This window comes from Elgaria multicarinata, chromosome 10, assembly GCF_023053635.1.
Source record: "Elgaria multicarinata webbii isolate HBS135686 ecotype San Diego chromosome 10, rElgMul1.1.pri, whole genome shotgun sequence".
Classification (NCBI taxonomy): domain Eukaryota; kingdom Metazoa; phylum Chordata; class Lepidosauria; order Squamata; family Anguidae; genus Elgaria; species Elgaria multicarinata.
This window is the reverse complement of record NC_086180.1, coordinates 2,373,724-2,400,225: the sequence shown is the minus strand read 5'-3', so window position 1 is coordinate 2,400,225 and position 26,502 is coordinate 2,373,724. Positions and strand designations below refer to the sequence as shown.

The following is a 26,502-nucleotide window of genomic DNA, read 5'->3' as shown; positions in this document are numbered from 1 at the left end:
CCAATGGACACAAATAGGCGGCTTTTTAAAAACAAAGGCCAGTGAGAGAACAGCAGCTGGCAAGTAAATCCACAAAACTGAACAGTGCACCAACTTTTCTATTCAAAGAATACACATATAATTTTAAGTTTCCCTGCCAAATAACCATTTTTCTTGCCACAGGTAACGTGGAATATGGCTACCTGCAAGCCTGCAGTATAGAGTTGCACACCCTATGGAAAGAAAAGATGATCACAAACATGCTCAACTTCGTACCCTAGAGATATTCTGACTGCAGAGCAGTACAACAATGGAACCAGTAACCTAGGGACGTTGTGGGCTCTCCCACACTAGAGGCCTTCAAGGGGCAGCTGGACAACCATCTGTCAGGGATGCTTTAGGGTGGATTCCTGCATTGAGCAGGGCGTTGGACTCGATGGCCTTGTAGGCCCCTTCCAACTCTACTTGACTGAATATGAGCCAACAGTGTGATATGGCTGCAAGAAAGACAAATGCTATTTTGGGCTGCATTAATAGAAGTAGAGCTTCCAAATCACGTGAGGTTCTGGTTCCTCTCTATTCGGCCCTGGTTAGGCCTCATCTAGTGTATTGCGTCCAGTTCTGGGCTCCACAATTCAAGAAGGAGGCAGACAAGCTGGAGCGTGTTCAGAGGAGGGCAACCAGGATGATCAGGGGTCTGGAAACAAAGCCCTATGAAGAGAGACTGAAAGAACTGGGCAGGTTTAGCCTGGAGAAGAGAAGATGGAGGGGAGACATGATAGCACTCTTCAAATACTTGAAAGGTTGTCACACAGAGGAGGGCCAGGAGCTCTCCTCGATCCTCCCGGAGTGCAGGACACAGAATCATGGGCTCAAGTGACAGGAAGCCAGATTCCAGCTGGACATCAGGAAAAACTTCCTGTTAGAGCAGTACGACAATGGAACCAGTTAACTAGGGAGGTGGTGGGCTCTCCCACACTAGAGGCCTTCAAGAGGCAGCTGGACAACCATCTGTCAGGGATGCTTTAGGGTGGATTCCTGCATTGAGCAGGGGGTTGGACTCGATGGCCTTGAGGGCCCTTCCAACTCTGCTATTCTGTGATTCTACTATTCTATGATTCTATGCTTCTATGAACATCAGCTCATATCAGCCCAGTCAGCAAGGCCAATAATCAGGAATTTTGTGAGTTGTAGTCCAAAACATCTGGAGGGCACCAGGCTGGAAAAAGCCAATCACAAAGAATACACAAGGCATTTCACAGGCCAGGCATATTTTTCAAACACAGCCCACTGTCATACAGTTCAGAAACTTGATTTTAAACCACCCTTTTTTTTTTAGGAGGCCAGAGACAATAAAGTTTAGCTGATAAGGGTGTTAGACAAGAACCATGTTCAAAACATCTGCCCTGTTGAGCACTGAGTCAGTCACAATTTCTCAGGTTCAGCCACCCCCATTCCCCCATCTATAAAACAGACTGACATTCAGAACCTGCAGTAGGCTACTTATTTATATCTTAAGATTTTAAACTTCCAACAAACATTTGGATAACTTTGACCATCTCCAGCCATTGGCCCAACTGACATTATCTGACCACTGTGCCCAACATACCTACATCCAAGCCCAACAGGCTATCCACTCTGTCACACTAGCTCTCTCTGGCAAAGCACATGCATGGCAGAAGGACCAAGTTAAAGAAGCCTCTCCGCACAAACAACTCCTCATCTCCTTTCTTCCTACTTACAAGAAACAATTTGACTCAAGACGATGCCTGTTTTCAGGAAGATTGCCCCAACATCTTGAAGAGGCCACTTTCCTATCAGACAGCTGAAGGTTTACAGCCTCATCAGATGGCCAGATTGACCATGTTTTTGAAACAGTTAGGCTGCTGAACAATTAGATTCCAATTCAGTCTCAGAATTAGAGGTTAATCCCCCTCTTTAGGTAGCTCTTTAATTGGCTTTGGGCAATAACCAAAGGAGTTGAGATCCTTTAACCGAGTATAACAAAACGGGGGGCAGACTTTTGCACTAAGGGGGCATTCACATAGGTAATGCCCCCTTACCTGCGTGAATGCCCAGCTAAGGACATTCACATAGCAAACTTGCAGTTGGACAGAAGATGTGAACCCAGATCACCATCACCCATGTTTAAAATCAGTCTTTGATCATTTCAACAGATAGACCCAGTTCTCACATGGCTTGTCATGTCATGATCCATGGTCTGTTGCTGGGTTATGTGATGGTTGTTTAATCCTCAAACAACCCCTGCCACCTGGTTTCGCATGACACAACAAGCCATGGGAGTCCTGAACATTCAAAATGGCCACCCACATGTGCCACAACCCACCATGGATTAAATAAGCTATGGTGGGCTGTTCGATCATGTGTTGGCCCATACTATAAATGTAATAAATGCAGGGTGGATAAAAATCAATGGTTTTATAAAAAATCAAAAGAATCAGGATTTTTTAATTTGAATCGGATTTTTTTAATAAAATGCTTTTTGAGGAGAAATCTACCTAAAGATAGTTTTCTATTTAAGATACATTATAGTCCAAAGGTTATTCATCATGAAATAAGGATTAGTTTTTAATTATGCAATGTTTACATTTTTTGGTAAATGAACTCCATTAATCCATTCACAATGTCATGCTCTTCCAGAGGTTTCTGTAAGATTATTGGGCAATTTTTCTATCTAGAAGATATTATCACAGATGCTTGGTTTTACAGTTCTCAAAACTGTGAATTTGTGGCTGCAGAGATCACAAACCCATTGTTCCTTTGCAAATCTATGTACACGGAATCAACCCCTTACCTCTTAAGTGCTAAGTTTCAAAAAATTCAATGAATAGAGTGCACTTTGGGGGGGGGGTTCACATGATTAAATTGAGTCTTTCTGAGTATTGATTTAAATCACGATTTAAAATGATTTAAATCAAATCCACCCTGAATAAATGTATATAAATGTAATAAATAATAATAATAATAATAATAATAATAATAATAATAATAAAAAATACTGATCTCCAATGTGTATTCAAATACTGTTGCATCATTGAAAACTATCCTTTCCCAATGAAAGGTAGCAAACTTGCAAACTTTGGGAAATTTATTCAGACAATCTTGTCTTAAGCCAGCCAGCATCTGTTGTGGCTGTTTTAAACTCACTTCGGAATGAATTGGTGCTGTTATTCCCACACAAACATGCCACCCAGTTAAGACTAAGGGTTAAAGCACACACAGAGAGCCCGACTTCTGAGAAAATACAGACTGATTAGCAGAACCCAGTCAAACTTTTCTACACAAAGAAAATATGAAAAGGATGTACTGAAACCACAAGTTGGATCTAACCAGGGGTATTTTGAGCAGGTTTGATTTCATCTCAGCTGATCACCCATCTATTCTCACTTAGAAGGAGAGGAAAGACAATGCTGCACAATTGGAATACTTAAGAGAATTTATAAGCTACTCTTCGGAATAAGCTGCTAGGGTGGCGGGCAATTAAAAGAACAGACAAAACAGAACTAATTGAATGTGCAATACAAACCGGGACAGACTGCAAATAGCTGAAAGGAGAAGTGAAACATTAGATAGAGCACTGGAGTGTGAGCTCAACACACAAAAGAAGGCAAAACCAAATTTACAAATCTAAGAGAGGAGGGATAGAAGTGGGTGAGCTTCCCATCAGCACCTGAGGAAGTAAGTTGCCACCTACAAAGGCTTTTGCCATGTTGTAATAAAAAGCTTCTTAATAGTTAGCCACAGGGTGCCAAATATCTTTCTTTCCTGCATTACAAAAGGCTAATACGACTTTCATATTATGTGAAGGACAGGGTGTTGCTGCCCAGGCAGTCAGGGGTGATTTCAAGGTAAGAGGCTAACAAGCCAAGCATGAGTCAACAATGAGCTTCTGAGGGACATGCCAGTGACACTTTTAGTTTGACTTTGCTGGATCAGACCAAGAGTCTATCTCATCCAGGGGCCAGCTGGATGCTTCTGGGAAGTGTACAAACAGTGCAGGAAGGCAATAGTCCACCCTTGCTTGACCTCAGCACCTGATATTCAGAGGCATACTGCCTCAGGAAGTGGAGGCTCCATTTAGCTTCCACAGGTAATAGCCACTGATTGAGCTGGCCTTCATGATTGTTTCTAATCCTCCTTGAAAGTCATCTAAACTAGTGACAGTGAATGGCATCCTTTAATTATGGATTTTGCCACAATCAGGGTTTTCTTTTCCTTACTGCCAATCCATTGCATTAGGGAACCCCAAATTCTAGTCCTAGGAGACGAGAAACACACTCTTCTCTCCCTGTCCCAGCCTTTCCCAGTTCATAGTTTTATATGCCTCAATCTTTCATCCTTTTTCTAAACCAAAAAGCCACCAAATACTTGAGCCTTTTCTGAGAAGGAAGCTGATCCACTTATCCAACTCTTTGATTGCCTTTTGTGTAGTTTCTCCAGTTCTACTCTGGGTCTTTTTGAGATGGGGCAGCCAGAATAGGACACATAGGATTACAAAGATGGCAATGCCAGCTATTAATGCCATCCAAGCCCCACTGAAGTGAATGGGAATTGCAGAAGAGCCAAGCAGACAACGACAAGGGGATGGGGGACCCATTGCGGCTGTTCACACATAACAGCAACAAATCATGGGTTACATCCCACACTTAACATAACTACTAATTGTAGGTTAACTGTGGGTTGCATAACTCATGATTAATTCTGTGTCTGGGTTCAGATATCATGTAGCAATCTCTGATTGTTTCGATCAGGGGTTGAACATGCGCAATGGCCACAGAATGTGCTGAGGCAAATCATAAGTTAATTAACCCATAGTTTGCTGCCGTTATGAGCAAACTGGGTAACACTGTTTCCAAGAATTCAGAAGCCAAAACAACATCTTGCTTGCTACTAATCCAACCTCATTCCAGCACTGTGGTCAATGAAAGGCAGGGTCTTAGCAAGCTGAACATTATTCAAGGCAGAGTTACAAAGATAACGAATGGCTTCAAAGACACAAGGAAAAGGTGGATAAGCTGGATGCATTTAAGGCTAAAGAAATGAAATATATACGCTACTTATTTTAAAAAATTCAGAAGGGCAATAGTCAGGCAGGGGAAGGCAGACAAGAAACAGTAGGCTTATGCATTAAGAAAGGACATGTGGAGTAATAATTGGGGAGGAGCCAAAGCTCAGTGGAAGAACACCCATGCAGAACACCCTAGATGCAATCCATGGGCATCGCCAGGTTGCAAGATTGGGAAACAATACCTCTGGGCAAGATCCTTACAAGCTAGGAAGATGGGTCAATATGAAGTACCCCCATGAAGCAGATGGGGAGCCAAGGTTGTGCAGATTCTCTCAGATCAGTTAAGGTGTAATCCTATACATGCGGAGAAAACAATTCTACAACTCCCAGCAGTCCTCAGTCAGCCATGCAGGTTGGGGTATTCTGGGAGTTGAAGGGCTTTTCTTCTGTCTAAACATGCATAGGGCTGTGCCCTTAATGAGTTTAATGGCAGAGCCAAGATAAGAACCAGGTTGGTCTTGCCTGGTTGGTCTTCAGCAAGCTGCAGCCTCTCTCCCCACATACTTGCAATACATGATAAATATTGGCCTACCTCACTGGCTTATTGTTAGGAATACTGACGGAACGTATGCAACATGCTAATATCAGTGCTAAATATGATTAGTTCTGCACCACTTAACACTAGCTTTAGCGCTCTGCCAAGCTCCTTTACTACTACTAGCCATGGGGAGGGGGAAAGAATAACCAGAAGTAAACTGATCTCTGTAAGTTGGCACAATTTGACCCACAGCATTTGGATCCACCTGCCACAGAATTTGATAGGAGAAACCAAGCATGCCCTTGGGGCATTTGATCCAAAGTTGGCCACAATGACAGAAGGGCAACCAGGATGATCAGGGGTCTGGAAACAAAGCCCTATGAGGAGAGACTGAAAGAACTGGGCATGTTTAGCCTGGAGAAGAGAAGATGGAGGGGAGACATGACAGCACTCTTCAAATACTTAAAAGGTTGTCACACAGAGGAGGGCCAGGATCTCTTCTCGATCCTCCCAGAGTACAGGACACAGAATAACGGGCTCAAGTTAAAGGAAGCCAGATCCCAGCTGGACATCAGGAAAAACTTTCTGACTGTTAGAGCAGTATGACAATGGAATCAGTTACCTAGGGAGGTTGTGGGCTCTCCCCCACTAGAGGCCTTCAAGAGGCAGCTGGACAACCATCTGCTTTAGGGTGGATTCCTGCAATGAGCAGGGGGTTGGACTCAATGGCCTTGTAGGCCCCTTCCAACTCTGCTATTCTATGATTCTATGAAGTGTCTGTCCAGTTTAAAGGACGCAACCAACAAAGACCTGAAAGTGCAGATTTGCTTGAACTTGTTTTTTTCTAAGAGGAAAGGATAGCCGAGCACAGAGGGTGGCCCTGACTGCAGAGATCTCATTCCACAGTGGGCCACTTTCACCAACAGACCTGCACATACAGCAAGACAGTGACAAGGGCCACCCAGGAGAGCCAGGAAGCCAAAGAGGGAGAACTATTTGCAGCTTCCTTTTTGATATCTAGCTGTGTCAGGACAACACCACAAAGGCTTCACCAGGCCACGTCCCCTAGCCTGCTCCCCGCCTCCCCAGTTTTGCTTTGGAATGCACATTTCTCTTGCAAAATATACACAGCGCAGCCTCAGCCTCCAGGATTCTAATGCTCGCACCAGATTCAACCCTTCTCCTATGCAGCAATAGGGATGCCTGGCCTCAGTTTCATGTGGCATGCAATGCAGGGAACTGCCCCTTTCAATTCTGCAGCTACTAAACTCACAGAACCTTCTGCCTTTAAAGAAATGTACTATAATTACTGCATTTAATGGCAGGCTACTGCTATGCCCGTTTGACAGACTGGGAACCGTGGCCCGCAAAACACAACGGAACACATGGTAGAGGTGGGTTCTGAACCAGGCTTCCCAACTCATCTCTCTATGCAAAGGACCCTGCTGGTCCTCCTCTGAAAGGATGCTTTGCACCAATATGCTCATTGAACCTGAATGGCATGATATGCAGTCCTGGACTTGTTCCCGAGACAGATGCATACTGACAGGAGAGTAGGATTGATTGGCGAGCACCTTTTTTTGCCAAAAAGGGGCAGAGCACCTGAGCTATCCCTCCTCGGATTGCGACCGTCTTGTTCCTTCTACACCAGAGAAAGAGCAAGATGACACATGAAGAATGTCAGATGCAGGAGAGGTTGCTTTCTTTCAAAAAAGAACAATAGCACTAAGCAGTCTTGCAGTTAAATCCACTGGTGCTGCTTCCTTAGCTTAGCTCTTTGTGGCCTAAAAGAAAACATACACTCCTTTAAAGCGCCCCTCTCTGCCTAGATGAAGCTCTTACTTGACACAGGCAGCCAGGCAAGTGGCTATTTACACACCTGCAATTAAATACCTCTTGGAAAAGTTCCTGTTCCAATGAGATGGACCGAGATTATGGAGGGGCTTACAGAGACCACAGCACCGTTTTGTCCGGCATTGGCAAGGCAAATGCAGGATTCCCCACAAAAGAGCAATCGGTATGGATGCCCTTGGAGCTCAAGACACAGCCCTCCAACATTTTGCAAGCCGTTATCAACTAACAAAAATGTCCATTATTAGGATGGGTGTGCATGTGCAGAGGGTGTATATATCGCCAAGTTCTTTGCATGCGCAGGGAGGGGAGATGTTGCAGTGGGCTGTTGCCCACTCATTTCCAGTCAGCTGGGGCACTCCGTCAGGGCTGCAATTCCCAGTCCAACACATCTGGATTGCACCAGGTGGGGGATGGCTGGTTTAAGGGAATGCCATGGCCTTGATGAGACAGACATCCAGGTTCAGAGAAATCTGCGGAATGGAGCATGAACTCCCACTGAGAAGCCATGTCGCCTCCTTGTAGTCAAAGGCCCCAGGACTACTTCAAGACTAAGAAATCTATGACGGCCAGAGCTTAAATGGGCCCACTTGGTCAGACACAAAAAGAGTGGATACCTAAATTAAAAGAAGTTGATGAAGCGCCCAAAAAGGTCAAGGAAAGCAAGAGTCGGCAATGAGAGTGTCCTATTTCAATGCTGAGCGATCCGACATGTGGGAGAGCAACCCATGCCCAGCTAGCAGTAGCCACTGGTGACAAACTAGATGTCTGTGCCATCTTTGTTGCTGGGGGTCTTTCAGACAACTAGTGAAGTGGGACAGTGTAGCTGCGCCTGACGTCTCCTGCAAAGACGTTCTGGGGCTCCTCAAAGCTCCCAGCTGCCCTGAAACACACGTCGAGACTGAAAAATGTCCTGAGTCAGGACTTTGAGAAGCACTACCTCGGGCTGCCAGAGGAGTACAGCATTCGCCTGCCGGCAGCCCCCTCCCCATGCCCAGGAGCTACAGGGCCAGGTGTCTGGAATGCACCGGCTGCCTCCATCACTTTCCCCAGTCTGGCCAAGAGAATTTGCAGAGTTCAGCCAAGGGAGATGCAGCTGCTTGCCGGGATGTTCCCGTAACAATATCCAGCCGTGTTGCTGCATGTTTTGCTGTGAAACCTGAAGAGGTGTCGCGGAACGAATCCCGGGGACATGCAAAGCCAAGGAACAACAAGCTCATCTGTGTGGGGCTGGGCACCGTTCAGAGGGGGGGGGGCACCCCTGCCTCCTTGCGGGGGGAGTTACTGAACTCAACCAGCAGTCACACCTGTACCTGTTTCTGCCCATTTCCTAGCACTTCACAAGCGCATATAGTCACCTCAGGTAGACAAAACAAAACACAAAGGTGCCCACAAAAACTACCGTGTTTATCAATATTTGATGCTTAAACTGATTTTCTAAAAGCAACAGAGTACATGTAGAGCATTACAGCCTGTGGTGACCAAGACTGAGGCGCCAGTGACCAAACATAAACAGGAGCTGAACAGAAAAGTCCAAGGGCATTTGTGGACTGGCCAAAGAGGGCTTTGAAGTCCACCCTGCCTATCCTCGCTGGATTCTAAAAATCCACATCTATTTATCCTTTCAAGTCCTAGCCTACTCCCACCCTTCAGGCCTTGAGCTAATAATTACCATCATAATTAACAGCACCATCAACCTATGCGGCACCTTACAGAGCAACATAAGAAGAGAGGCCTCTGCCCCAAGGACCTTTCAATCCAGATTTCAACCATGGGGAAAACAACATAGGGAAGCTAGGGAAAAGGGAGGCGGAGACAGCAAGGGAGGGGTACAACCAGATGTCCTGACATGGAAAGTGTATGCTGGAGCAGCCTTTCCCAGCCTGGTATCCTCCAGATGTGTAGGACTACAACTCCCAGAATCCCCCAGCCAGTATGGCTGGTAGGGGATTCTGGGAGTTGTAGTCCAACATAACCTGGAAGGCACCAAGTTGGCGAAGGCTGTGTTAGAGGCTTCACAGAGAAGGTAGGGGGTTGAGGGGGTTGAAAAAAGATACTACATCAACACCAGCCCAGTTTAGCACTGATGGGGAGGTGGGCAGAAGAAGAGGAAGAGGTGGCCTCTGAAATATGCAAGTGCAAAAGCAAGGAAAACCCCGTGGGGGAGTAAAAAGAACCCAAAGGCAAAGGTAGAATCAGGCAATCTTCAAAAAGAAATATTTACAAAAGTAAATAAACTTTTGTAAATATTTCTTTTTGAAGATTGCCTGGTTCTACCTTTGCCTTTGGCTTATTTTTACTCTCTGAAATATGCAGCCAGAATTCTACTGCAATATTGGACCAACCCAATTTTACATTTGGAGGATCAAATAAGAGACCACCTGTGTATGGCAACAAAAAAGGGCTAAGTCCATTTCATTACACTTTTTAAGTGCCCAGTCAACCAAATATTCTGGGCTGTGTACAAAAATACATTACAAACAAAAAAAATGCAAGCAGAACTATGAGTAAGCACAGCACATAATGCAACCAATAAAACCAGCAGCAAGGGGTAAGAACACTAAGCGCATCAAACCAAAGTAAAGGCAGCAGCAAATTAAAAGTACAATGAATGAAAAGCACTAAAAAGCATTCTCACAATGCCTGGGAAAATAAGGCCTTCACTGTCCCCCACCCACAACCGAAAAAAAGACCATAATGTAGGTGCTAGGTGAGCCTCTCTTGGACGATAATACATAAATGCTCTATGGTTACAGCTGTTTCACTGGCTCTCAGAACTGAAAGTGCTGGTTATAACCTTTAAAGCCCTATACGGCTTGGGACCAGGCTACCTGAAAAACCACGTTCTCCCATACAACCATGCCCAGTTCTTAAGATGTTCTGGAGAGGCCCTTCTTTCAGGACTACCGCCTTCAGAGATGCGTCTGGTGATGACCCAAGAGGGGACCTTTTCAGTGGCCACCTCCAGGCTGCGGAACTCCCTCCCAAGAGAGGCTATTCTGTGTTTTTGTTATATTTTATTGTTTTAATCAATTTTAATTATGTCTCTAAGCTGCTTTGAGTGCCTTTTTTTGCTAGAAAGGCAGAGTACAAATCAGATTAATCAATCAATGGGGTGCTACCACTGAAAAGGCCATCCCTCTTCTAGCCACCCACCTCCCCCACTGGGCATAGGACACTTGCAGGAGGACTTCAGATGAAGACCTTAGAGTCTTGGTGAATACGTTGGAGACGCTCCTTCAGGAAACCTGGCCCCAAGCCATTTAGCACGTTCTAGGTTAAAACCAGCCTTTTCAATTGACCTGGGCCAAGGAAGAGCCCTACTGCCCAAGAAGTCCCAGGGCCCTACTATTCAGGCCCAACAAAACACCGGGCAGTCTAGGGACTGAGAGGAGGATCCAGCCAGCCAGTTATGCACATTACTGGTGACATACAGAGCCATGCACAGAATCAGCAGCTTCCTTGCGCTCCCCATTAGAAGCTGTGACACACAACTCGGAGCAGCAGCTTGGACGATAGCCCTGGGACAGGCCTATGTCCGCCACAGTGACTCACTTCAGCTAACTGTACAGCCCACTCTGGTCTTGAGCCAAGCTTTGTCAGCTGAATAGAAAAGGGCGGCTGAAGAGGAGAGGGGGAAATACAGGGGCTTAAACAGGGCAATACCACCCATAGCTTTAGGCCAGGGCTTCTCCAACATGGCCATGCGAAGCCACAGCCGTAGCAAAACCATTTAAGCTTCCCACTAGCGCAAAAATGAAGAACAGACGGCTTATGTTGCAGCGACGACCCTTATCCACAAAACAAGGGCAAGCAGCTGAATGGAGAGCGGCTGTAGGAGACCACAACACAGTGGGAAGGCTCTCTTCCATGCTGGCCTGCTCCACTACAGCTCCTCCTCTTTTCCGTCTAAGTTAAGTCATCCTTCCCCCTTCAACTGGCTCAATCATGCTTCCTATCTCCTGGTCCTCCACCTGTCAGAAGCTGCTGGGGCTGAATTGGGATCCCAAAGGGCAGTGCAGAGCTGCCCCAGGACTGTAGGTTAAAGGACATTTCCCCAAGCTAGTGCCTTCCAGGCTGCATCTCCCAGCTAGCATGGACTCATCACCCTGGATAGTAAACATTTCCCAAGTACTGGAACGACCCCATCTATCTAGGCTGGCTATTGGCTCCCCACAGCAAGAAGAGCTCTAAAGGCTTCCTGTTCAGGTTTGGACTTTACCTGGATTACAATCTTACCAGCCACTTGGCTTGTTTTCTCCCTTCTCCGCCCACCCAGTGCCCACTTGATGCTTGCCTACAGCTCAGCTCTGGCAATATCCTTTGCTCTAACTAGATTATTAACACTCATTTCCTCCAGTTCATCACTTTGCTCAAGGCATTTCCTATCTAGCATCCCCCCTCCCCCCATGTCAGTGGATGGTTCAGATATCACAGCAAAACATGGTTTATCATGATAGGAATAAGCTGAAACAAGCCTTGGGCTTCTGTGCTCCCCTCTCCTCCTTCAGCAAAGCAAGAAAGAGTTTGGAAGTTTCAGACTATGGGTTATGATGCTGGCCTGTTTCAAACAAACCCTAGTTAAGATAAGCCACAGTTCATGGTTCTGACGTAACACTAGACTGTGGCTAGTCAAAAAGAGAAGCAAACGGTTCTAATCTCCTTGTGATTGTGCCAGTGGTGTGTGTGAGCCTGGTTTATCATGACAGGAATGAGCTTTAGGGTCATGCCTGGTTCATCATGACATGATTTATCATGACATCTGAAGCAGTTGAGTAGCTTCCGTCACTGCTCTCTCGGGCTCAAGCAGCTTCCTCTTCTCTTACTCAATGTTCTTTCTTCTCTTCTTTCAAGTTCTTCCTCAAGATCCCACTATTTCAACAGAATCTCAGCTAAATCACAAACAGGGATCTTCAGGGAGAACTGGAAGATTAGTTCATCTTCACCCACTGCCCACCATATTCTACCTCTATCTGGGCCTATGGTACATTGTAAGGTCTCTCTAGGCAATGGACATGTCATTCCAATATTCCACATGCAGTACGCAACAGAGCATAAACACTAAAGTGGGTTTCTTGGAAGCCACAGGCTTCCAGCCCAGATGTGTATACTGATGAAAGTTCAATAGAACTTGCTCCCAAACCAGAGGGCACAGAACTGCTAACGTAAGCAGGCTTCAGATCACAGCCTGTTTGAAGCAGGTTCAAGGAAAGTTAAATTGAACAGACTTCCAGGATCTTGGAAGAACTTACCCACACACAAAACGTTATTTGGCAGGTCAGATGCAGAAGATGATCAAAACACTGTCAGTCACATTATATTGACATAAATGAGGAACTTACTTGTGGGCTCTCCCACACTAGAGGCCTTCAAGAGGCAGCTGGACAACCATCTGTCAGGGATTCTTTAGGGTGGATTCCTGCATTGAGCAGGGGGTTGGACTCGATGGCCTTGTAGGCCCCTTCCAACTCTGCTATTCTATGATATAGACATTTTGTAACTTAGCAGCTGCTACAGCTAACTTTCCCCCTCTATAGGAACATCACCTCCTAACCTGTCAAGAGATAAAGCAGTTTTTGCTAAATTAACAATACAAAAAACAACAACAACAGATCTACAGGATGCAACATTTCTCCCCTTTTATCTCACCATGAAGACAAGAAAATGAGAGTGGAAGATTCTCTGTGCAGATTTGGCTGCACAGGCTCAATCTAGTGGGAAGGTCTCCAGCACAAGCTACACCTGAAAGAAATAAGACTTGCACAAGCTAACACTTCATGCAAAGTTCATTTAATCCCCTTGCACTACTAGCAATTCCTGATCCAAGGAACTACATTTTATTCTTCTTCTTACAAGAAACCCCTCCAAACCTGCAAAATCCAAACAGATGGTTGAATGCAAATTAGCCCAATGCACATCGCTTATTCCCACTGCAATGTATGTTCCCAGAAACTTTCAAGGCCCAGAATTCCAAACGCTTTTCCCACACTGCCTTTCCGGACAGGCTTAGAAATTGCCAGCACAAATTGCCATGCTGTTGTGGCTTGCCCTTTCAAACCTGCCCAACATACCAGCTTTGCTTAAGGGGCCCTTCAATGCAGGCTGCGCAAACTACATGTTTTTCTGGTTTGACAAGTGTCGGGCTGAGCAAGGACTTTTAGCACCAATCCTTAATTGGATACAGGGGTCCCCTCCCAAAAGCTGTTGCATCCAAACTGCTGCCAGGCACCGAAGCGGATGCTATGTCTCTCCCCAAGAAATGCCACAGCAACTCAGTCTACCTGCTGAATTGAGGCTTTCTGGTGAAATCCGACAAACTAAACACGCTCCAGCCACAAGAGCTGAGAGAACAGGGCTGAGTGGGAGATGCAGCATTCTTCCACAGTCTTCTTGTGGGATGAGCAAAACACACTCACCAACAGATGTAGATGAGCTTCCAGGGAGACATAAGATAAAGAACCTAAAACCCATGAAAAACCCATCAAATCCAGCCATCTCAGGGTCAGGCAAACGAATCCAGTTATTCCAAGGTTACTCAGAAACAGCAAGGAGAAATGGGAGAATTTGACAAGATACCTGCCCTGAAAGAAAGGCAGATCCAAAGAGTCAAGAGAGAGGTAAGCAAACCTGTTGTCATCCCAGGTTCGATCCAACCCCACAAACCAGCCTCTACTCCACACAACCTACCCCACACAGTAGGTAGGAGTGGAGTGGGGAACCTATAGGGCAGGTTTTCCCCATCAATTCATGTGAGTGAGTGAAGCCACCTGTAACAGCGAGAAGGCCAGAGAGCCACAGTTCAGAAGTGCCCCATTATTTGGACATAGCAGAATATGTTACTGTTGCCTCAAATGCAGACATGGCTCCACACATCCAGATTATAAGGCTATCAATGGCTACTAGTCACGATGTCTCTATACTACCTGCAGTACCAGTTGTTGGAGAACACGAGTGGGAAAGAGTTGTTGCACTCATGCCCTACAGGAAGCTGGTCGGCCAGTGTGGGAAAAGAGCATGCCAGTTTTTATGTTCTTATGTAGAGACAAACCCATCCATCGGTTCTCCAAAAAAGATATGTTATGGGAAGCTAAGCTCAAGTCATCTCACAGAACTCCACTCTCAACAACTATTGCCTTAAATATGAGTTTTCACCAATACAAAGAAGACAATGCAGCATCTCTTAGGTCAACTATCATGAGATGTTATCAGAATATTCATGTTCTCTTGTTATATCCAGGATGCCTGACACCCAAGGAAGAGCTCTGTGAATGAAGCTCAGAAGCCTTAAGAAAATACCCCCTGCTACCACTACTGGTTTCTGGGAGTAAACAAGGCGACAGCTGCAGATTGCAGGGGTTTTCACATATGGTAATCTGGCCCCAAATACAGCCTCTCTAGCAGTGTCACATGCAAGACTGACAGAGGAGCTTGCAATATTTGCTCCTGTCTTGCAAGACCAGACCAGAAAGAGTAAAGAGAGCAGCTTTAGGTGGGCCCTGAGGCTTTCAGGTGTTAGGGCAAGGAACTTCGTGAGCGTATCTATAAGTGGTTGCTTCATTCATCACCAGCACTGACAATTAGCAGAGAGGGTGGCCCAACCAAGGAAAGCCATAAAGACTGATCTCTTCCGGTGGGCCTACCCAGTTGAATTTTAAGATGCCTTTTTTAATGGTGTGCTGTTTTTAATGATGCACTGGTTTGAAACGTCTGAATTAGTTGTATGTATTTTATGATGTTGTAATTTGTGTTGTACCCCGCCTCGATCCAGAGGGAGAGGCGCGTAACAAATAAATATATTATTATTGTTGTTGTTATAAGGAAGCACTCCCTCCGTAACTTCACTGCTGGGTCAGCCCTAGAACTGCCACGGGCTGTGCACTGCCCCCCCTCTGCAAGAGTCATGTTTTGACCAGCACTCTTGAATTATCCTCCATGCCTGCAAGAAAAAGAATTGCCAGCATCCAAGAGCCATTTTTTCCTCTTCATAGCCAAGAGGAAAGGTGATGACTTACGACTTAGCAAAGTGGCCGGACAAAAGTTTAGTACTCAAGGGCTGAGGATAGTGTGAAATAAATGGGAAGAGGAGGTGCAAAAGACATCCCAACACATGTGATGAAAAGGATCAGAGTGGGGACAGACAGGAGTTGTTGGATGTCCTGTGGCAACTGCCCCCAGAAGACAGCTGGGCCTCCTGCTTGGAGATGCCCATGGGTGTGCCTGCCTCCAGACCAGCCTTCCCCCAGATGGAACCCTCCAAGTGGGCTGGGCTACAATTCCCATCACCCTCAGTCAACAGGCTGTGGATTATGGGAATTGTAGTCCAGACCACTTGGAGGGCACCAACTTGGGGAAGGCTGATTGAGATTGCTGCACAACGCAGAGAAAACGGCAGCAGCAATTCACCATCTGGTATACTGGAATGAGTATGCAGGCCACCCTGCCAGCGGCCCCATCTCTCTCTCTCTAAGCACAAGGTCCCTGACCAGCCTCTGACTCCCATGCGCCCCACACCAAGGCTTCCCGACACTTTTAATTCAAGTGTTCCCACAAGCTGACCAGAACTGCAGGAGAGCCGAGAGATTCTTGTTTTTGCTGTTTGAGACTAAGCTCTTTGGGGCAGGGATCTCCCTTTGTTGTTACTCCTCAAAGCTCCAAGCCCCCTGACAATGCGACATGAATAATAATAAACACCCTCCTGCATGCACTTACTGGGCTCAGCCAGAGTCTCTTCCAACCTAGGAAAGCAGCATTTACCTGTTTATTTGGCTGGTTACTCTGCCCCACCCTTGCAGCCCAAGTTGATTACGCACCATGAAGCAACTAGGTTTGTTTTTTAAAAAAAACAACAACTATGTACCCAAGCTCAATAAAACATTCACAGAGAACTCCTTCGCAGTCAGATTGGCCTCAGTTAGAAAAAGGCAAACTAATCAAAAGGTCTCGCCATGACCCCAGAGAGGCTCCCATAGTCATTATGGGGCCGCCACTCTTTCAGTGCTCTCTTAGCATGGCATGGAGCCCTCCTGAGCCCACCGAGGATCGCCAGCCTCACTAAAAGGAGGGAATACGTGGAAGTGCGCTTCGGATCAGGACCCATAGAAGAAGCCAAAGACTTGCTTTTTTTGCTGCCCCTGAGGTCATGGCTAGATCTAATAGTCTTGACTTACTGATTTTGGGTGAACATTAGAAAAATAGTTCTCATGGTAAAAGCAGCTGGGCAACAGAAACAACGACTTGGGGGCGGGGGGGGTGAACTCCCAAAATGGTCCGGGCAAGCGGTTGTTGGAGATGCCCGAGCTCTGGATTGCATGTGCCAAAGCAGGGGTCGGACTGGTGTCTCCAGTACCTGAGGCAGGAAGCCTGTGTGCACCAGTTGCTGGGGCACATGGGTGGGAGGGTGCTGTTGCACCATGCTCTGCTTTGTGGGTGTGCTGGGCAAGAGGGACCTCTGGTCTGATCCAACCTCAGGGCTCTTCTGATGTCCCCACCAGATTCCAGCTGGACATCAGGAAAAACTTCCTGACTGTTAGAGCAGTACGACAATGGAACCAATGTCCTAGGGATGTTGTGGGCTCTCCCACACTAGAGGCCTTCAAGAGGCAGCTGGACAACCTTCTGTCAGGGATGCTTTAGGGTGGATTCCTGCATTGAGCAGGGGGTTGGACTCGATGGCCTTATAGGCCCCTTCCAACTCTGCTATTCTATGAGGGGGTTACGTAAGGCTGCCTTCCCCAACTTGGCGCCCTCCAGGTGTCTTACAGGGGCCCGGAATCCGAACAGCTGCAGCCCAGCACATCTGGGGAGCAGTCGCGTGGGGGGGGGGGGGAGGCTGCTCCGAAGCAACCCCGGCATGCTGGGCAAGGACACGCCAGCAGCATATGGGGGGGAGGGGGGGCAAACGTCCACGGAGGGGGAGGAAGGGGGGCGACATCAGAGACATCCGACAAGAGCCGCGACTTGGGGTTCGGGACGTTTGTGTGTATGGAACAAGTGGGTCAGGTCGGCTGCCCAAAGTGTGTGGGGGTGGGTGGGGGGTGGGGGTGTTTGCTGTCCTTCGGCCCTGAAGGGGAGGCCGCGGCCGTCTCTCGGGGCCTCCGCGGGAGAAGAAAGGGAGATCCCGGCGCTGGGGGAGGGGGCGACCCCGCGGGGCTGCTCCTCCTCCTCCTCCTCCTCCTCCTCCTCCTCCTCCGGGGCCAGGCCGAGACGCTGTTCCGCGGATCCAGCCCGCGCACGACGGGCCGGGGAAGGCCGAACCAAGCCCCACCCCCAGGGGCTGAGGGGATCCCTCAGGATCCAGGGGATCCCTCTCTCTCTCTCTCTCTCTCCCTCCGCCGCCGTCGTACCTGCCGTGGGCCGCGCAGGGCCTCTCGCTCCGCGCTCCGCGCTGCTGCCCGCCTGGCCCGCCCCGGCCTGCCTCGCTGCGGCTCCTCCTGCCTGCTCGGCCGCCTCAGCCACGACGCGAACTCCGGACTCGCCCCTCGGTTCGCGCTCCCTCACACGCTCGGCTCGCGGCCTCGCCCACGCCATTGGCCGCGCGGCCCGCCACTCAGCCAGCCCGCGCGCCCATTGGCACCGCCGCGCGCCCTCCCACACCCTCCCTCCCCTACGTTGCCGCGACGCCGTCCCGTCTTCGTCGCCGCCTCTCGCGCAGCTCGGGACTCCTTGTAGTCCATTGGTCGCCCCCTAGAAAGTCCCGCCTCCAACCGCACCTACGCGCGATCCCGTTGGCCGGCAGCCCCGTCCGTTTTCAGGTTGGCCTGTTTATCCCTCAAGGCCCGTCGAGGCGTGCAGCGCTGATTGGCCACAAGGCTTTGAGCCCGCCCCCTTACGCTCTAAAACGCAGCTCGTGGGCTGCGTGTCCCCCCCCCCACGTGGGCCGATTCCGCCTTGAGAAACGTTGGCCGCCAGCTGGCCCAACAGCTCGGAGACCGAGTGTCGATTGGGTGATACAACTGTCGCTCCAAAAGGGGCTCAGCCAATCAAGGAGGACCAAACCATGGATGACAAGGGGAGAACCAATGAGAGCAAACAAGATTTCAGGCCTTTTGTCGTTCACCAAGCGGCTGTTGCCCCCCCCCCCCGCAACCCCCACTGAACACACTGGAGGACCCCCAGGAACCCAGGGAGCCTGCATGACTTGGAAGTAAATCCTATGCAATTCTATGGGATTTACTCCTCAGTAAACATGCATAGGATTTGCAGCTATGGAGCCAGATCCTGCTATGCATTATAGCAAAAGGAATTGAGAATAAAAGTGCCAGGATCTGCCCTTATAAAAATCTAAGGGGCCACCACACTTAGAACACTGTGTGCAGTTCGGGTCACCACACCTAAAAAAAAAGATATTGTGGAGCTGGAAAAGGTGCAGAGAAGAGCAACTAAAATGATCAAGGAGCTGGAGCATCACCCCTAGGAGGGAAGGTGACATCAACTGGGAAGGTTTAGCTTGGAAAAAAGAGGCTGAGGGGAGACAGGATAGAGGTGGACAAAATGATGCAGGGTGTGGAGAATGTGGAGAGGGAGACATTTTCCCCCCTCTGTCAAAATACCAGAACCCGGGGTCATTGTCCCATGAAGCTGATGGGTGGGAGATCCAGGACAGATAAAAGGAAGGCAAATGCTATTTGGGGCAGCATTAATAGAAGTATAGCTTCCAAATCACGTGAGGTACGGCCCTGGTTAGGCCTCATCTGGAGTATTGCGTCCAGTTCTGGGCTCCACACTTCAAGAAGGACGCAGACAAGCTGGAGGGGGTTCAGAGGAGGGCAACCAGGATGATCAGAGGTCTAGAAACAAAGCCCTATGAAGAGAGACTGAAAGAGCTGGGCGTGTTTAGCCTGGAGAAGAGAAAATTGAGGAGAGACATGACAGCACTCTTCAAATACTTGAAAGGTTGTCACACAGAGGAGGGCCAGGATCTCTTCTCGATCCTCCCAGAGTGCAGGACACGGAATAACGGGCTCAAGTTAAAGGAAGCCAGATTCCAACTGGACATCAGGAAAAACTTCCTGACTGTTAGAGCAGTACGACAATGGAACCAGTTACCTAGGGAATGTGGGCTCTCCCACACTAGAGGCCTTCAAGAGGCAGCTGGACAACCATCTGTCAGGGATGCTTTAGGGTGGATTCCTGCATTGAGCAGGGGGTTGAACTCGATGGCCTTGTAGGCCCCTTCCAACGTGGGGGTAGTGCAGCCTTCGCCAACCTGGTGCCCTTCAGATGTGTGGGACTGCAACTGCCATCCTTCCCAGCCAACCTGGCCAATGCCATGCTGTCCAGGAATAATGGGAGCTGGAGTTTGGGGAAGGCCAGCGCTTGAGTGTGCCGAATTAGGACTAGGAGAGACCAGGGTTCAAATCCTTGCTCAGCCATCAAGCTCCCTGGGTGACCTTGGACGGGCCGCTCTTTCTCAGTCATGAGGAAGGGTGGGATATAAACCAAGCTAGTTAATAAATGGTTACTGACTTCAGCTGTGCTAAGAATTAGGTACTTTGGAATCAACCTCCCTAGGAGACCATTGATTTGGCTGCACCGCCTCTCTGTGCTGTGGCCACTCTGGGTGACCACGACATGGATGAAAGAATGCTGATATTGAGAGGGCATGCACAACCATGCTCTTCCTGGTTTCAATTTTTGTGAACCACCCAGAGAGCTTCGGCTATTGGGCAGTATAAAAATGTAATAAATAAATAAGGAGAGGAAAGCATGTAAGATATGAAGCACCATACATGAACTAAAGTTTCCTGGTACAGAGTGACTGATGAAGGAATGAGACGTGAATACAATCCGGAGTAGTCGTTTCGCTCTGTATAGTGTTTTTATAACAAATATGTGCTTTATAAGAATATGTTTCACTTTGTGCACTTTCTCAGTGAACATACTGCTTTATAATTATATATTATCTGTGCATTATATATAAAGCAAAACAAAGCAGCTTTGATTTTTCATGTATAAGAAATTCTATAACTTGTTATGGTCGTGCATATATTGTTGTGACAATAAAGAATTGAATGTTTAGCGAATTCTGTTAGCTAGTTGCACAGTTGATATTCCTTTTATCAGTGTAGCGGTCTCCTGTTTCGTGCTCGATATTGAGAGGGCTGCAGGTAGCAGCTGTAAGCGCTGGAGCAACCCCAGAATGTGACGTGGATGATGACCTATTTGCAGGTTCGTGATGCCACGGAAGGCAGTTGGTGTAGGGTTCCAACCGAGAGTCGTGCGTTTCTGTGGCCATTCAGAACTAAAAAGATATTTCTAAGGAGACCCGGGAGGGCAGTGTGTCTGTGAACACTGAGGCAGCTGCCCTGTGGCAGATTGTGGGGCTCGTGGCGCTTCCTGCAGACGGAGCATTGTCTGGTATCCCGGCTCGTCCCTTGGCACTTCGGTGGCTACTTCCTCACACAATAGGGTTCTGCTCCTGGCCCAGTGCCAGCCTGGGAGTGTGGGAGAGCCCCTGGAAAGGGCAGCCAATGAGCGGCCTCCTCTCCCTCCCCACCCCCTCACAGTGTACCAGGCGGAGAGCTTTGCAGACTGCAGGCGGGCAGGCATTTCTGGTCGCCCCATTGTCCCACACTAGCCCTGTCAGATAGATAGACAGGGAGAGAGCCGTGCATGGGTCGGAAAGCAGACAGGGAGCGCTATCCTGAGATGTAGCCTGCCAATATTAGCTTCAGGAGTTTGTACAAAATACAAAGGCCATCAGGAAAATCCATATAGTGTAATACCTATTAGACCAACGCAAAGACTATAAACAATGTGCAAGCTTTTGAGATCTCCAGGTCTCTTCCTCAGGCATGATTTTACAAAAAGCAGGTGGTGTGGTGAATGGTGGTGATTGGGAGGCTGACTTTCTTCTTATTCATAAATGATCTGGAATTAGGAGTGAATAGTAAAGTGGCCAAGTTTGCCAATGACACCAAATCATTTAGGGTGGTTAACACAAAAAGGGATTGTGAGGAGCTCCATAATGATCTTTCCAAACTGGGAGAATGGACATAAAAATGGCAATTGTGGTTCAACGTAAGCAGGTGTAAGGTGATGCACGTTGGGGCAAAGTGACCCCAACTTCAAGTATAACCTAATGGGATCTGAGCTGGCGGGGACCGAGCAAGAAAGAGATCTTGGGGTTGTGGTGGACAGATGGATGAAAATGTCCACCCGGTGTGCGGCCTGTATAAAGAAGGCAAGCTCTATGTTAGGCACAACTAGAAAAGGGCTGGAGAATAAAACTGCCAGTATCATACTGCCTTTATACTAATCTATAGTGTGACCACACTTGGAATATTTATTTATTTATACCGCCCAATAGCCGAAGCTCTCTGGGTGGTTCACAAAAATTAAAACCATGAAGAGCATAAAAATACTGTGTATAGTTCTGGTCATCATACTTTAAAAAAATGTAGAGCTGGAAAAAATGCAGAAAAGAGCAACTGAAATGATCAAGGAGCTGGAGCGTCTCTCCTATGAGGGAAGGTTACAAGAGCTGGGATTGTTCAGCTTGCAAAAAGGAAGCTAAGGGGAGACATGATAGAGGTGGACAAAATGATGCCTGGTGTGGAGAAGGTGGATAAGGAGACATTTTTCTCCTTGCATCATAATATTAGAGCTGAGATGGTCAGCCCATGAAGCTGGTTGGTGAGAGATTCAAGACAGATAAAATTTATTTTATTATTATTTATTTATTTTATTAATTACATTTCTATACCACCCAATAGCCGGAGCTCTCTGAGCGGTTCACAAAAATTAAAAACATTCAAAGTATAAAACAAACAGTATAAAACCATAATATAAAATAGAATATAAAAGCTCAACCAGATAAAAACAGCAGCAATGCAAAATTACAAATTTAAAACACCAAGTTAAAATTTATTTATAGACTGTTAAAATGCTGGGAGAATAAAAAGGTCTTCACCTGGCGTCTGAAAGCATATAATGTAGGTGCCAAGTGAACCTCCTTAGGGAGCTCATTCCACAGCCGGGGTGCCACAGCAGAGAAGGCCCGGCTCCTGGTAGCCATCTGCCTCACTTCCTTTGTCAGGGGCTCGTGGAGAAGGACCCCTGCGGAGAAGGACCCCTTAAGGAAGGATTCCCCCCCCCACACACACACACACAGAGCACATATTTATTCTACGGATGGCTTTAAAAAGGACTGGACAAATTCCTGGAGCAGAAGGCTATAAATGGGTACTAGTCCTGATAGCTATGTGCTACCTCCAGTATCAGAGGAAGTATACACCAGTTGCCGGGGAATATGGGTTTCCGCTGGGCAGCTGGCTGGCCACTGTGTGAACAGAACGCTGGACTATATGGACCCTTGGTTGGATCCAGCCTCAGGGCTCTTCTGATGTTTTTCCGAGTGGTCCTGGGGGTGCACTGAAACCTGAAAACATCATATCACCTGGCAGAGCCCAGTTTGAATGTCTGCACCCCATTCCTCCTACATATCATCTTGACCATGCAGACATCCTGACTACAACATCCATTCCGCCTCTTTTCCTTCCCCACTCCCCACGTACCTGCTTTTTGTAAGATCTTGCCTGAGGAAGAGATACGGAGATTTCAAAAGCTTGCACATTTTTGTGGTCTTCGAGTTGGCCTACTAAAGGTATTACACTATGTCGATCTCAGGCCTTAGCTAGACCTAAGGTTTATCCCGGGATCGTATCGGGGTCGTCGCTGCCTGCTCCCGGGATATCCTGTGTGTCATTTACACGAACAGGGATGACCCCGGGATGATCCTGGGATAAACCTTAGGTCTAGCTAAGGCTTCAGTAGACTGTGTTTTCCCTTCCTTTATTCTTACCTATAAGCAGAGGGTTGACTCCAAGGGTGAGCAGTGGTCCCCATCACACCTGTCCGGAGACATCCTTTAAGACTGCACCCAGAGTATTTGTCCTTATTCTCCCTTCCCGTGGGATGGATGGGAAAAGTCCCTGGTACAGTCCCTGAAACATGACCCATCCCCTGACACTGCAATCCCTGCCCAACACTTTCCAGGACCAGCCCTTGGAGAGGACAGCATGCAGAATCCTGAACAAGTGTGGCGGAGTGGCTACGTCAGTGTGGCATAGTGGCTAGAGAGTTGGACTGGGAGTCGGGAGATCCGGGTTCTAGTCCCCACTCAGCCATGAAAACCTGCTAGGTGGCTTTTGAGCCAGTCACAGACTCTCAGCCCAACCTACCTCACAGGGTTGTTGTTGTGAGGATAACATGGAGAGGAAGAGGATTATGTAAGCCACCTTGGGTTCCTTGGAGGAAAAAAAAGTTGGGGTATAAATGTAATAAATAAATAAAATGCAAAAGTTTTAACCTCTCCCAGGTATTTATGTGTGTATTGTGATTGGTGGAGCCAACAAGTGTACTTCCACATCAGCCCAGCCATTGCGACGGCATGCTTCCCCCGGCAGTCTGCCTTGTGCCTCCCACCCTACCCCGATATCCTTCCAAGCACAGCTTAAAAACGTTTACATTTTGTCAGGCAAGCTGCCAGCCTGGGCCAGGCATGTTGAACTTCTTTCAGGGCCAAGTTAAATTTTGAAGAAACTCTCAGGGCTTCCAGTGGCCTGTGGGGCCAAAAGCAAAAGGGGGCGGGGCTTAAATACCCCAAATGCCAGCATGTCTTTGCTTAAAGCTCTTATAGCCAGTGAACCACGCTTTGGGAGTGGCATTTCCACCTTTTAGAATGGGGAAAGAATTGCACAAATGTTAGGAAAACCATCAAATGGCTACATTATTGGCAGTGTTCCTGTATTGTTGGTGAAAATTAGTTCTAGTCTTTAATTGTTCATTTATGATTGACTGTTGCTGGATCATGTTGTGAGTCACAGTCAGTGCCTCATACTGAAGGAGAAGGGAGGGATTCCTGCATTGAGCAGGGGATTGGACTCGATGGCCTTGTAGGCCCCTTCCAACTCTGCTATTCTATGATTCTATGAATATTAATATGAACCCTTTTAATAAACAAATTCCGTGGGATCAGTTTGCTCTCCGCTGCCATCTGCTGCCCAAGGCTGTCCTGTTGTTGTTGTCGTCCCATACTTGAAGATGGTATAAAAGCATCAGCGTCATGTGCTGTGGTGTCTCTGTTAAACAGGTTTCTAGAGTGCTTCAAAAAGGTTAGGTGCAGATGGAGAGATGTCCAGAGGGCATATTTATTTATTTATTTATTTATTTATTTATTTATTAAATTTATTAAATTTATTTATTTATTGCATTTATATACCGCCCCATAGCTGAAGCTCTCTGGGCAGTTTACAAAAGTTTAAAACAGTGAACATTAAAAAAAAGTATATAAAATTTAAAACCATCAAAAATATAAAAACAACAGTATCCATTTAAACAACAACAGTTCTGAGGTCCATTAAAAAAAAACTTAGCATAAGTTGTTAAATGTTGTTAAATTGCTGAGAGAAAAGTTTTGACCCTGGTGCCAAAAAGAGAACTACGTTGGCGCCAGGCGAGCCTCATCAGGGAGATAATTCCAGAATTGGGGGGGCAACCACTGAAAAGGCCCTTTCCCTTGTTGCTACCCTCCAAAATTCCCTCGGGGTAGGCACTCAGAGGAGGACCTTAGATGTTGAACGTAATGACTGGGTATATTCACGTCAGGAGAGGCGTTCCCTCAGGTATTGTGGTCCCAACCTGTGTAAGGCTTTATAGGTCAAAACCAGCATGCATTTAATATGGGGGAAGACTTAAGTTGCTTCAAAGGTGGTGGGGAGTTAGTGTGTGTGGAGGTGTGTGTGTGTGGAGGTGAGGGGCAGAGAAGTATGTAAAAATTAGGCAGGAAGTTTTCTAAAACATGTTGAGTGAATTCAAACATTTGACAAGCTTTTGCTAGATCCAGGCATGGACAGGAAGTGATGCAAGGAGGGGGACATCTCTTGATCTGAGCAATGACAAAAGTGAACAGTTCTGCCAGACTGCTAGATAGGCATGAAAAGACTCATGAGACAACAGTAGACCAGAAGGAAAGGTTGAAATATTTGGATCTCTTTAGGTTAAAAATATCCAGTCAGTGAGGATATGATAAGAGGTGTACAAAAGGATGCATGGTGTGGACAAAGTAGAGCGGGAGGCGCTTCTCTCCTTCTCTCAAAATCCTAGAACCCGGTGGGGTCTTCCCATGGCACTGATGGGTGGCAGGTTCAGAGCAGGTAAAACCGATACAATATTAACATAACAGTCACAGCATCTTAAAATTCTTAGGTTCCCCTATACCGGTTCCAATCCAGATCGGACTCCCTGTGTTGCAAAAATAGCTCGTTCCCTGGTGTACCAAGTCCAATTCAGCACACAAGGAGGAGAGGAGATGAAGTATGGGTCAAACAGCATTTATTCTACAGAGTAAAGAGGCACAAGAGCCACACTAGAGACCTTCAAGAGGCAGCTGGACAAGCATCTGTCAGGGATGCTTTAGGGTGGATTCCTGCATTGAGCAGGGGATTGGACTCGATGGCCTTGTAGGCTTCTTCCAACTCTGCTATTCTATGATACTATGAAGAGCTAATTGCTGCAAAGCATGTGCCCACCTCACAAGGGAGGTAGCTAGGTATTTATACACTATCTTTTCTGGTGCCATCTAACAAAAATTTCTACCTGTGGAAAGAAAGTACAAGGAAATACAGTCTCTCTTGTTCTTTTGGTTTGGTTATCTTAAGAATTTCTTGGCTTCTTGGACATTCCAATTTTGCAACATTTCGTTAGCAACTAGCATAGGTTACTCTGGTTCAGAGTTGGGCACTTCTCCAACACCAGCACCTTTGTTGTTTATTCATTCAGTCGCTTCTGACTCTTCGTGACTTCATGGACCAGCCCACGCCAGAGCTTTCTGTCGGCTGTCGCCACCCACAGCTCCCCCAAGATCAAGTCTGTCACCTCCAGAATATCATCCCTCCATCTTGCCCTTGGTCGGCCCCTCTTCCTTTTGCCTTCCACTTTCCCTAGCATCAGCCTCTTCTCCAGGGTCTCCTGTCTTCTCATTATGTGGCCAAAGTACTTCAGTTTTGCCTTTAATACCATTCCCTCAAGTGAGCAGTCTGGCTTTATTTCCTTAAGTATGGACTGGTTTGATCTTCTTGCAGTCCAAGGCACTCTCAGAATTTTC

The 26,502-nt window shown here is 47.3% G+C and overlaps 1 protein-coding gene across 1 annotated transcript in view; it reads right to left on the bottom strand.

The window, feature by feature from the left end:
• The window catches only part of PAIP2B (poly(A) binding protein interacting protein 2B), a 39,911-nt gene extending 21,987 nt beyond the window's left edge, over window positions 1–17,924 (bottom strand). Inside the window, exon 1 of the mRNA XM_063135863.1 lies at window positions 17,741–17,924. Within this exon, the coding sequence (XP_062991933.1) occupies window positions 17,741–17,924 (184 nt within the window). The remainder of the gene's footprint in view (window positions 1–17,740) is intronic.
• Between the last annotated feature and the right edge of the window lie 8,578 nt (window positions 17,925–26,502).